Source organism: Microcaecilia unicolor, chromosome 14, assembly GCF_901765095.1.
Source record: "Microcaecilia unicolor chromosome 14, aMicUni1.1, whole genome shotgun sequence".
Classification (NCBI taxonomy): Eukaryota; Metazoa; Chordata; class Amphibia; order Gymnophiona; family Siphonopidae; genus Microcaecilia; species Microcaecilia unicolor.
In genome coordinates, this window is record NC_044044.1 from 29,832,955 (window position 1) to 29,845,151 (window position 12,197).

The window sequence follows — 12,197 nt, forward strand, 5'->3', positions numbered from 1 at the left end:
TCATCAGGTAAGACTTTCTTTTATTTTGCTTTTCATCTGGTCGTATCAATTTATTTAAAGCCAGCGATAAGAAAGAGAACTTTAAAAGTAACTGTGCCCATTTTAAGAATGTAGGGAGTCTGGAGTTAATTAGGCGTCTGATGGCACCATGAATCAAAGTTTAATATGGTAAGAACTTCATCAGATTTAACGAACAGAAAAAAAACCACATGATAGTTATCCAAGATGTAACAGAATTCTTATGACGTACAATCTCCGTTTCTATATAAACTGTACCAGAAGTTAATATTTTGTTTTATTGGTGAGAAAGGAGAAGGAATATAGATGTTGAAAAAGTAATTTAGAAAATGGGTCAGTTCACGTTTTAGTTTAGCAGGGCGATGGAATTGATTCAAAGTGAATTTCTACAACTGTCATCTCAGGTAACGTTTTCACTCTGTCCTATATATGCCTATGTTATTTCAATAAATACAGAGAAACTAGACATTTTAAACTAAAAAAAAAACAACCTTCTACTAATAATTTATACAGTCTGGTCCTGGTAATCAAGTATTAGGTTATTGGTAAAGCAGAACACAGAAATGGCCCAGTGTGATAACTGGTTTGACTTCTGGGGACCAGGGACCATGGTCACAGTAACCACAGGTAAAATTTCAGTTTGAATTTTTTAGTTGAATGTCCTTTAAAGAAAAGTCCTAGAATATCTTAAGTTACAGGTTTAGGTTTTAGTTACATGTTAATGGGGCACAATTTCAACGTGTGCCTGGGAGTACTGGGGTCAGGGAACGTTGGTGACCGTCACAACAGGTATTCTTAACTCTTTAATTGTGGGGGAGAGGGTTAAATGGTTTAAGTGTATTTATTTCAGGGGGGGGGGGTTGTCGCTATATCTATGGCCATGCCAAGGACTTTGATTTTCAAACAATTTCTTTCATTCTGTGCCTATGACAGAAATCTTTGGCAATGAAAGTCCTCATAGTAATAACCCTTTTATCAGTAGATTCATGCCTTGACTGATAAGCAGAAATCTTAGCTTGTTTTTTTTTGAGTTTTTTTGTTGGTTGAATTTCACAGAAACAAACAAAAGGGCAGCCAAGAGTTAGGTTTCCGCTTTTTATTTCAAAGTGATGCAATTTGAAAATGTTATTCTAGGGTTGTATGTTGTTTATTCTCTATGGGGGACAAAAGATTCTGGTTTAAGATTCTCAGTGTAGGTTACCGTAAAATGTAATACTGAGATATCTTCATATTTTTAACTAAAGGCCCTAAATGAAATATTTGGCCCAGATAAGGGCCGTACGGTTGTTAGTCAAGTTTAGTCTTAAGTCCAGACACTGAAATATTTCACGGTGACTCCTATCATGGTTTGGCTTACTGGGGACAAGGGACCCATGTCACGGTCACATCAGGTAACTCTAATAAATTCTTTTTCACGCCTTGAAATTATAATTTTCCACTGGAGTTTTTTTTTTTTATATAATACCTCAGAAACAGAATGTACAGCAAAGAATAGAGAAAATAAGGCGAAATGTATTTCTTTTTGCAAAATATTTTTTTTCCACTGCAAAAGAGTGTTTTATAGAAAGAAAAAGATCCAGTTTTTTGTAGGAACTAAATAGGAGATCTTACCGATTTGGGTTCACGATCACCGTGACATCAAGTTAAAAAAGAAAAAAAGCATTGACATACAGTATTTTATTTAAAAGATAGAATATCGCTTACTTAGAAAAGACGGCAAAGTTCGTTGGGACTTGAATTTGGAAAAAATGCTAAGTAGTAGTAGTTTATTGGGCTGCCATGAAAGAGGGACCAACGTTATAGTGACTTTGAGCACCAATACATGACTGTTTATTCTTTTATTAAATTATTTTTAGGTTGTTTTTCTACCACCAGGTTTTGGTATAGACTGAAGTAGACGCTATTTAGAACCATGACGCCATGACGCTTTGATTACTGGAGTCTGATTAACACTTTTTTTTTAATTAACAAGATGTTAGAAAATCTAATTATTTTTTGTAGGCTTAGATGTTTAATTAGAAAATGTAAACCTTGACTAGAAATAGGACATGAGAGAAGCTTTAAAATTTAAAAGTTAATAAAAAACAACGTTTGATCCCAGACTTTGTAAAAGTATCAAGTGGCAAATTGTTTTAAGTTTTCCTGATGATCATAGCTAGCAACAACGGACCACAACCACGCAATCTTCAGTAAAACCCAATGTTTATATGTCTTTTGGTTTAATTAAGTCTAAAGACATCTCAGAATTTGATGACCACAGTTTCTTTAGAAAAGAATTAAATGATAAACAAGTAATATTAGTGATTATAGTCTCTATGCTTTGTGCACTATTTTTTTTTAATCCTAAACTCTACCATTTTCTTTCTCTCTCGGCCTTTGCAAGGAAAGTATTAATTAATTTTAAATTAAAATTAACTTTAAATTTTTGAGATAACCAGCATGTACATTTTCGGATTATATCCTAGAAACATTGTGGTGGGGGACATGTTATTGATCAACTTACTTAGTAGAAAAGAATTTTTTAAAAAGTAATTTTAAACATCTATTAATTTCTATCAATTAATTAAAACTAGAGCTTTCAATTTGAAGTTTTGAGTTTGGTACAGTCAGCTAATGGGTACAAGGTACCAAAATCACCATCACAAAAAGAAGAACAAGGCAAAGAAATAATTATTGCTATTTTTACATATCTCTTTTTAATGTTTAATCGCATTAACCGGCAGCAAATAAAAGTGCAAAATACGGCTTGAAAGGGTTCCTGAAGAAAAACTTGCACGAAACAAGGACTATTCTTAGAAAAGGGAGAAAGAGATTAGAAAAAGAAGAAGTGGGGAAACAAAAAAAACCATAGAAGGAATAAAAATTATAACCATTGGGTAAATTAATAACATTTAAAAAAATTAAAGAAAGAAAAATGAAGCCCCCACACTTGTTTCTAAAGAAAGCAAACAGCCTGCAATTAAAGAGAATTTAGGGCACTTAGGAGTCTCATATTTTGTCAATATGTTTTATTTTTGGAAATTAAAGTTTCCAGGGCACATTTTCCTTCAAGCTACGAAGCCTAAAAGACTAGAGAAAGTCAGGCAACTATTTTAATGGTAGTTTTTAATTTAACACAAATTAAGTTGGTCAGTTTTTTTTTTCAATCTTTGATCCTGAAGCTTATACAATGGCAATTTTAAATCAATAATTGTAAGGAAGAGCATTTTAATTGTGGGCAATTATTCTTTATGCTCCTTAGAGAAAGTTTTTAGAAATATTTTTTTTAATTAAGATTTATATTTTTCATATACATGTTCATATATATATATATTTGAATATTTTTACTGTTCACCTTTAGAAAATATCAATATGTATATGTGTTTGTATAGATAGTTATATATTATATATATATTTCAACTAAATAGTTTGAAAAATAGGTAAGTAGATTTTAATATTAATGCTACATTAGTGGAACTGTAAAGAAATATGTCTACATTTTGTATAAAACACCATCTACTAACTTTAATTTAATTTTGAAATTCTCAAAAAGCCTAAACTATTCGAGCTCATATAATCTGTCCTAAATTGTTTAAAATGGTATAAAGCTTAAGAAGTTTCTAGAAGTACGGTAGGCACTGATTTAAAACATGAGTGTGAAAAGTTTATCAGTGGAAGGTCACTGTGTACTGGGACAACAGAGGAATTGGTCTTTTTTTACTGGCTTCTGCAATCCTGGGGACTTCAATCATTGCCACAACCGGTAAGAACTTTCTTACATTTTGCCCTTAAATAATTTTTTTATGTTTTTATAGTTTTTGTAAGTACAGAAATTTTAGGAAACTGCTCGTTTAGAACGGATTATGTCTTGAGCGGATGATTTGGTGAAAGTTTCCAGAGTTCACTATTTGTCCTGTTTACAAAGGCATGCTAGTGTTTTTAGTGCTGGCTAAAAATGAATGCGTGATTACTGTATAGAAGCCCATTTTTAGAGCCTTTGCAAACTGAGCCCTATGTTTTAAACCATTAAAAAGTCAGAGGAGTTTCAATTGGTTTTATTTTTTTTTTTTTTAAAGGCGTTCATTTTATGATACATCTTTAAAAGATTTGATGATGAAAAAAAAATTGCAGTATTCCAACACTTAAACTTTAGACATATTGGTTAGTGGAAACTTGTGTTGTTCTGTGCTATAGAAGGTTTTAATCAGGGCATTTCTAGTTATTTTGAAGACATCACTTGTGTAATTAATTTATTTAATACAAGTATAGTAGCCATGTTTACTAAATAGGGTTTGCTTTGTGGTTTAATTGAGAAGGTCATTTAACTGTAGTCTGCTAAAGATTTTAGATTTATTTCCAAGTGTTTAAATAACTGACGTCTCTTACACAGTTTATATTTAGATCAAGATGTGTAATTGTTAGGTGTTCATGCATGAGTTAACCTATTTAGGGAGCATGGTAGAGTAATTTATCTTACTTGAACTACAATTTAATTTAGCAAATGTTATCTGTTTCAGAATGTTTTATAGAGTAGATCCCTGCTTTTCAAAGATTTTACCCGGTCTGTGCCTCCTGGGGAAAAGGTTTTTGAAAACAGGATGGTTTCTTCCTTCATGTTATGAGTAGTTATGAGTTATAACTTTGAGAATGTTTTATGCAATAGATGTTATACGTATGTATAAATATATTTCAAACATTTATATATAAAGTGTGATAAAAATACTTTTACATTATATTGCTTTAATATAGTGTTATTTACTTGATTAATTCACTACCTACCGAATCATAAAATCTCTAGGCGACTTACAATATAGGATGGATATTGTCTTATAATATATTATAAATTAAAATATCTAAGGTATTATACTTTATACATTTACTACGTTAATATTTTGCTGAATTCTTTAAGTTGAACCTGATAATATAATTCCGTTCAGTTGTTATATATACAGTTTTTTTATATATTTTTATATTATCTATTCCATTTTAATTCATATTTCTAAGGTTACTTTAATTATATATAGATAGATAGATATTGATTGAGTGATATAAATGTTGATATATATTGAAATATAAACACACATATAGATATAGAGAAACACAGCAAAATAATTGAAATATTTTAGAAAAACATGTAAAATCAGTCTGACTAAAAGAATTACCAATCAAAGAATTTGGTAATAAATGCAAAACTGTATATATACCAATTCTAAAATGATATAATCCATTTTAACTATATTTTTCTATTTTATACGTAGATATACTTGCAAGGTTTATTTCATATAGTTAGTGGTGGATTTTTAGGTAACCTAGATGTACATAAGGAGATGATTAACTTATTGTTATGGCTTCATGGAGTTTTTAAAGATATGCTAAGATAGAATAATGATTCTCAGCTAACATTTTTTGATAACGGGTCGCATTTTTAGCTGTACATTAAGTTGTCCATATATTTCTATATCGTGTGTATTTATTTATATATATAATGGTTTAGAAATGAGGGGCATTTGTTTGATGACCCATAAAGATATATGATAATTAAAGTCCATCTTTCTATGCAATTTTGAACGGGCTGAAAGATTGTTCCGGTAATGCAATGTTTAATGAAAGGATAACTAACTATAAGCCACTAATATGTCCTCCTAAAATATAGTGATCTATGTAGCTACATTCTGTATATTTTATAAAGGTTCGTATGCATTTATACTAGAAAACATTCTTGATAAGAACTACTATTTATACAGAATTCAAAATACAGCTATATTCATCACTATATCTGAAAAGCGTGTGTGTCCTCTAGTTAACTAGCCTACGTTTAAATATGCTTATGTATTTCGGTACAACAATATTAATCTTTTAGACAGATGATCCGGGCATCAGGCTGGTGCTTTACAGCTTGAAGCCCCTGCATCCATATTCCCCACTTTACACTGCTATTGTATATTATGGGGGTTTACCACATAGCCCCCCCCCCATATCTTTAGCTAAGACTGTATGATACTGTAATGCAGAACAGAGTCCCCTGGACCCCTGGCTAGTTTTGTATATTATTTCAGTATACCACAGAGACCCCCCTGGACCTCTGGCAGGTACTGCATATTACTGTAGTATAGCACGGAGCCCCCCGGACCCCGCCAACCTTTGGCTAGTGCTGTGGGTAATGTAGTATAGAACAGAGCCCATCGAACCCCCCCTCGGACCCCTAGCTTTTGCTGTAATTACTGTAGTATAGCACGGAGCCCCCTCCCCAGATCCCACTGGACCTGTGGCTGGTGCCCTATTTTACTGTAGCATTGCACGGAGCCACCAGACCCCCCGAACCTTTGGCTAGTGCTGTATGATAATGTAGTATAGAACAGAGCCCATCGAAACCCCCTCGGACCCCTAGCTTTTGCTGTACTTACTGTAGTATAGCATGGAGCCCCCTCCCCAGATCCCACTGGACCTGTGGCTGGTGCTGTATTTTACTGTAGCATTGCACGGAGCCACCAGACCCCCCGAACCTTTGGCTAGTGCTGTATGATAATGTAGTATAGAACTGAGCCCATCGAACCCCCCTCGGACCCCTAGCTTTTGCTGTAATTACTGTAGTATAGCGCGGAGCCCCCCCCCCCAGACCCCCCCGAACCTTTGGCTAGTGCTGTATGATAATGTAGTATAGAACAGAGCCCATCGAACCCCCCTCGGACCCCTAGCTTTTGCTGTAATTACTGTAGTATAGCACGGAGCCCCCTCCCCAGATCCCACTGGACCTGTGGCTGGTGCTGTATTTTACTGTAGTATAGCATGGAGCCCCCCAGACCCCCCCAACCTTTGGCTAGTGCTGTGGGTAATGTAGTATAGAACAGAGCCCATCGAACCCCCCCTCGGACCCCTAGCTTTTGCTGTAATTACTGTAGTATAGCACGGAGCCCCCCAGACCCCCCGAACCTTTGGCTAGTGCTGTATGATAATGTAGTATAGAACAGAGCCCATCGAACCCCCCCTCGGACCCCTAGCTTTTGCTGTAATTACTGTAGTATAGCACGGAGCCCCCTCCCCAGATCCCACTGGACCTGTGGCTGGTGCTCTATTTTACTGTAGCATTGCACGGAGCCACCAGACCCCCCCAAACCTTTGGCTAGTGCTGTATGATAATGTAGTATAGAACAGAGCCCATCGAAACCCCCTCGGACCCCTAGCTTTTGCTGTACTTACTGTAGTATAGCACGGAGCCCCCTCCCCAGATCCCACTGGACCTGTGGCTGGTGCTGTATTTTACTGTAGCATTGCACGGAGCCACCAGACCCCCCGAACCTTTGGCTAGTGCTGTATGATAATGTAGTATAGAACAGAGCCCATCGAAACCCCCTCGGACCCCTAGCTTTTGCTGTACTTACTGTAGTATAGCATGGAGCCCCCTCCCCAGATCCCACTGGACCTGTGGCTGGTGCTGTATTTTACTGTAGCATTGCACGGAGCCACCAGACCCCCCGAACCTTTGGCTAGTGCTGTATGATAATGTAGTATAGAACAGAGCCCATCGAACCCCCCTCGGACCCCTAGCTTTTGCTGTAATTACTGTAGTATAGCGCGGAGCCCCCCCCCCCCCCAGACCCCCCCCGAACCTTTGGCTAGTGCTGTATGATAATGTAGTATAGAACAGAGCCCATCGAACCCCCCTCGGACCCCTAGCTTTTGCTGTACTTACTGTAGTATAGCACGGAGCCCCCTCCCCAGATCCCACTGGACCTGTGGCTGGTGCTGTATTTTACTGTAGTATAGCACGGAGCCCCCCAGACCCCCCGAACCTTTGGCTAGTGCTGTGGGTAATGTAGTATAGAACAGAGCCCATCGAACCCCCCCTCGGACCCCTAGCTTTTGCTGTAATTACTGTAGTATAGCACGGAGCCCCCCAGACCCCCCAAACCTTTGGCTAGTGCTGTATGATAATGTAGTATAGAACAGAGCCCATCGAACCCCCCCTCGGACCCCTAGCTTTTGCTGTAATTACTGTAGTATAGCACGGAGCCCCCTCCCCAGATCCCACTGGACCTGTGGCTGGTGCCCTATTTTACTGTAGCATTGCACGGAGCCACCAGACCCCCCCAAACCTTTGGCTAGTGCTGTATGATAATGTAGTATAGAACAGAGCCCATCGAAACCCCCTCGGACCCCTAGCTTTTGCTGTACTTACTGTAGTATAGCATGGAGCCCCCTCCCCAGATCCCACTGGACCTGTGGCTGGTGCTGTATTTTACTGTAGCATTGCACGGAGCCACCAGACCCCCCGAACCTTTGGCTAGTGCTGTATGATAATGTAGTATAGAACAGAGCCCATCGAACCCCCCTCGGACCCCTAGCTTTTGCTGTAATTACTGTAGTATAGCGCGGAGCCCCCCCCCCCCCAGACCCCCCCCCGAACCTTTGGCTAGTGCTGTATGATAATGTAGTATAGAACAGAGCCCATCGAACCCCCCTCGGACCCCTAGCTTTTGCTGTAATTACTGTAGTATAGCACGGAGCCCCCTCCCCAGATCCCACTGGACCTGTGGCTGGTGCTGTATTTTACTGTAGTATAGCACGGAGCCCCCCAGACCCCCCGAACCTTTGGCTAGTGCTGTGGGTAATGTAGTATAGAACAGAGCCCATCGAACCCCCCCTCGGACCCCTAGCTTTTGCTGTAATTACTGTAGTATAGCACGGAGCCCCCCAGACCCCCCAAACCTTTGGCTAGTGCTGTATGATAATGTAGTATAGAACAGAGCCCATCGAACCCCCCCTCGGACCCCTAGCTTTTGCTGTAATTACTGTAGTATAGCACGGAGCCCCCTCCCCAGATCCCACTGGACCTGTGGCTGGTGCCCTATTTTACTGTAGCATTGCACGGAGCCACCAGACCCCCCCAAACCTTTGGCTAGTGCTGTATGATAATGTAGTATAGAACAGAGCCCATCGAAACCCCCTCGGACCCCTAGCTTTTGCTGTACTTACTGTAGTATAGCATGGAGCCCCCTCCCCAGATCCCACTGGACCTGTGGCTGGTGCTGTATTTTACTGTAGCATTGCACGGAGCCACCAGACCCCCCGAACCTTTGGCTAGTGCTGTATGATAATGTAGTATAGAACTGAGCCCATCGAACCCCCCTCGGACCCCTAGCTTTTGCTGTAATTACTGTAGTATAGCACAGAGCCCCCTCCCCAGATCCCACTGGACCTGTGGCTGGTGCTGTATTTTACTGTAGTATAGCACGGAGCCCCCCAGACCCCCCGAACCTTTGGCTAGTGCTGTGGGTAATGTAGAATAGAACAGAACCCATCGAACCCCCCAGACCCCTAGCTTTTGCTGTAATTACTGTAGTATAGCGCGGAGCCCCCCCCCCCCAGACCCCCCCCCCGAACCTTTGGCTAGTGCTGTATGATAATGTAGTATAGAACAGAGCCCATCGAACCCCCCTTGGACCCCTAGCTTTTGCTGTACTTACTGTAGTATAGCACGGAGCCCCCTCCCCAGATCCCACTGGACCTGTGGCTGGTGCTGTATTTTACTGTAGTATAGCACGGAGCCCCCCAGACCCCCCGAACCTTTGGCTAGTGCTGTGGGTAATGTAGTATAGAACAGAGCCCATCGAACCCCCCCTCGGACCCCTAGCTTTTGCTGTAATTACTGTAGTATAGCACGGAGCCCCCCAGACCCCCCAAACCTTTGGCTAGTGCTGTATGATAATGTAGTATAGAACAGAGCCCATCGAACCCCCCCTCGGACCCCTAGCTTTTGCTGTAATTACTGTAGTATAGCACGGAGCCCCCTCCCCAGATCCCACTGGACCTGTGGCTGGTGCCCTATTTTACTGTAGCATTGCACGGAGCCACCAGACCCCCCCAAACCTTTGGCTAGTGCTGTATGATAATGTAGTATAGAACAGAGCCCATCGAAACCCCCTCGGACCCCTAGCTTTTGCTGTACTTACTGTAGTATAGCATGGAGCCCCCTCCCCAGATCCCACTGGACCTGTGGCTGGTGCTGTATTTTACTGTAGCATTGCACGGAGCCACCAGACCCCCCGAACCTTTGGCTAGTGCTGTATGATAATGTAGTATAGAACAGAGCCCATCGAACCCCCCTCGGACCCCTAGCTTTTGCTGTAATTACTGTAGTATAGCACAGAGCCCCCTCCCCAGATCCCACTGGACCTGTGGCTGGTGCTGTATTTTACTGTAGTATAGCACGGAGCCCCCCAGACCCCCCGAACCTTTGGCTAGTGCTGTGGGTAATGTAGAATAGAACAGAACCCATCGAACCCCCCAGACCCCTAGCTTTTGCTGTAATTACTGTAGTATAGCGCAGAGCCCCCCCCCCCCCAGACCCCCCCCCGAACCTTTGGCTAGTGCTGTATGATAATGTAGTATAGAACAGAGCCCATCGAACCCCCCTTGGACCCCTAGCTTTTGCTGTACTTACTGTAGTATAGCACGGAGCCCCCTCCCCAGATCCCACTGGACCTGTGGCTGGTGCTGTATTTTACTGTAGTATAGCACGGAGCCCCCCAGACCCCCCGAACCTTTGGCTAGTGCTGTATGATAATATAGTATAGAACAGAGCCCATCGAAACCCCCCCCCCGGACCCCTAGTTTTTGCTTTAATTACTGTAGTATAGCACGGAGCCCCCCAGACCCTCCGAACCTTTGGCTAATGCTGTATTATAATGTAGTATAGCCCATCAAACCCCCCCCCGGACCCCTAGCTTTTACTGTAATTACTGTAGTATAGCACAGAGCCCCCTCCCCAGATCCCACTGGACCTGTGGCTGGTGCTGTATTTTACTGTAGTATAGCATGGAGGCCCCCAGACCCCCCCAACCTTTGGTTAGTGCTGTGGGTAATGTACTATAGAACAGAACCCATCGAACCCACCCAGACCCCTAGCTTTTGCTGTAATTACTGTAGTATAGCGCGGAGCCCCCCCCCAGACCCCCCCGAACCTTTGGCTAGTGCTGTATGATAATGTAGTATAGAACAGAGCCCATCGAACCCCCCTCAGACCCCTAGCTTTTGCTGTAATTACTGTAGTATAGCACGGAGCCCCCCAGACCCCCCCGAACCTTTGGCTAGTGCTGTATGATAATGTAGTATAGAACAGAGCCCATCGAACCCCCCTCAGACCCCTAGCTTTTGCTGTAATTACTGTAGTATAGCACAGAGCCCCCCCCCCAGACCCCCCGAATCTTTGGCTAGTGCTGTATGATAATGTAGTATAGAACAGAGCCCATCGAACCCCCCCTCGGACCCCTAGCTTTTGCTGTAATTACTGTAGTATAGCACGGAGCCCCCAGACCCCCCGAACCTTTGGCTAGTGCTGTATGATAATGTAGTATCGAACCCCCCCTCGGACCCCTAGCTTTTGCTGTAATTACTGTAGTATAGCGCGGAGCCCCCCCCCCAGACCCCCCGAACCTTTGGCTAGTGCTGTGGGTAATGTAGTATAGAACAGAGCCCATCGAACCCCCTAGACCCCTAGCTTTTGCTGTAATAACTGTAGTATAGCGCGGAGCCCCCCCCCCCCCAGACCCCCCGAACCTTTGGCTAGTGCTGTATGATAATGTAGTATAGAACAGAGCCCATCGAACCCCCCTCGGACCCCTAGCTTTTGCTGTAATTACTGTAGTATAGCGCGGAGCCCCCCCCCCCCCAGACCCCCGAACCTTTGGCTAGTGCTGTATGATAATGTAGTATAGAACAGAGCCCATCGAAACTCCCTCGGACCCCTAGCTTTTACTGTAATTACTGTAGTATAGCATGGAGCCCCCTCCCCAGATCCCACTGGACCTGTGGCTGGTGCTGTATTTTACTGTAGCATTGCACGGAGCCACCAGACCCCCCGAACCTTTGGCTAGTGCTGTATGATAATGTAGTATAGAACAGAGCCCATCGAACCCCCCTCGGACCCCTAGCTTTTGCTGTAATTACTGTAGTATAGCACAGAGCCCCCCAGACCCCCCGAACCTTTGGCTAGTGCTGTGGGTAATGTAGTATAGAACAGAACCCATCGAACCCCCCAGACCCCTAGCTTTTGCTGTAATTACTGTAGTATAGCACAGAGCCCCCTCTCCAGATCCCACTGGACCTGTGGCTGGTGCTGTATTTTACTGTAGTATAGCACGGAGCCCCCCAGACCCCCCGAACCTTTGGCTAGTGCTGTGGGTAATGTAGTATAGAACAGA

General features: G+C 42.3%; 1 protein-coding gene and 5 gene segments (V, D, J or C); all 6 read left to right on the forward strand.

Moving 5' to 3' along the window:
* The window catches only part of LOC115457532 (immunoglobulin gamma-1 heavy chain-like), a 428,753-nt gene that overhangs the window by 368,598 nt on the left and 47,958 nt on the right, over positions 1 to 12,197 (forward strand). The window lies entirely within an intron of this gene.
* The window catches only part of LOC115457535, a 274,317-nt gene that overhangs the window by 249,301 nt on the left and 12,819 nt on the right, over positions 1 to 12,197 (forward strand).
* Positions 1 to 12,197, forward strand: part of LOC115457538 — a 440,220-nt gene that overhangs the window by 203,973 nt on the left and 224,050 nt on the right.
* The window catches only part of LOC115457534, a 344,279-nt gene that overhangs the window by 199,628 nt on the left and 132,454 nt on the right, over positions 1 to 12,197 (forward strand). The window contains 1 exon segment of the C gene segment in view: positions 599 to 645. Within this exon segment, the coding sequence occupies positions 599 to 645 (47 nt within the window).
* LOC115457536 overlaps positions 1 to 12,197 on the forward strand; it is a 357,793-nt gene that overhangs the window by 192,198 nt on the left and 153,398 nt on the right. Inside the window, 1 exon segment of the C gene segment in view lies at positions 1,353 to 1,409. Coding sequence covers positions 1,353 to 1,409 — 57 coding nt within the window.
* LOC115457537 overlaps positions 1 to 12,197 on the forward strand; it is a 367,844-nt gene that overhangs the window by 168,441 nt on the left and 187,206 nt on the right. Inside the window, 1 exon segment of the C gene segment in view lies at positions 763 to 807. Within this exon segment, the coding sequence occupies positions 763 to 807 (45 nt within the window).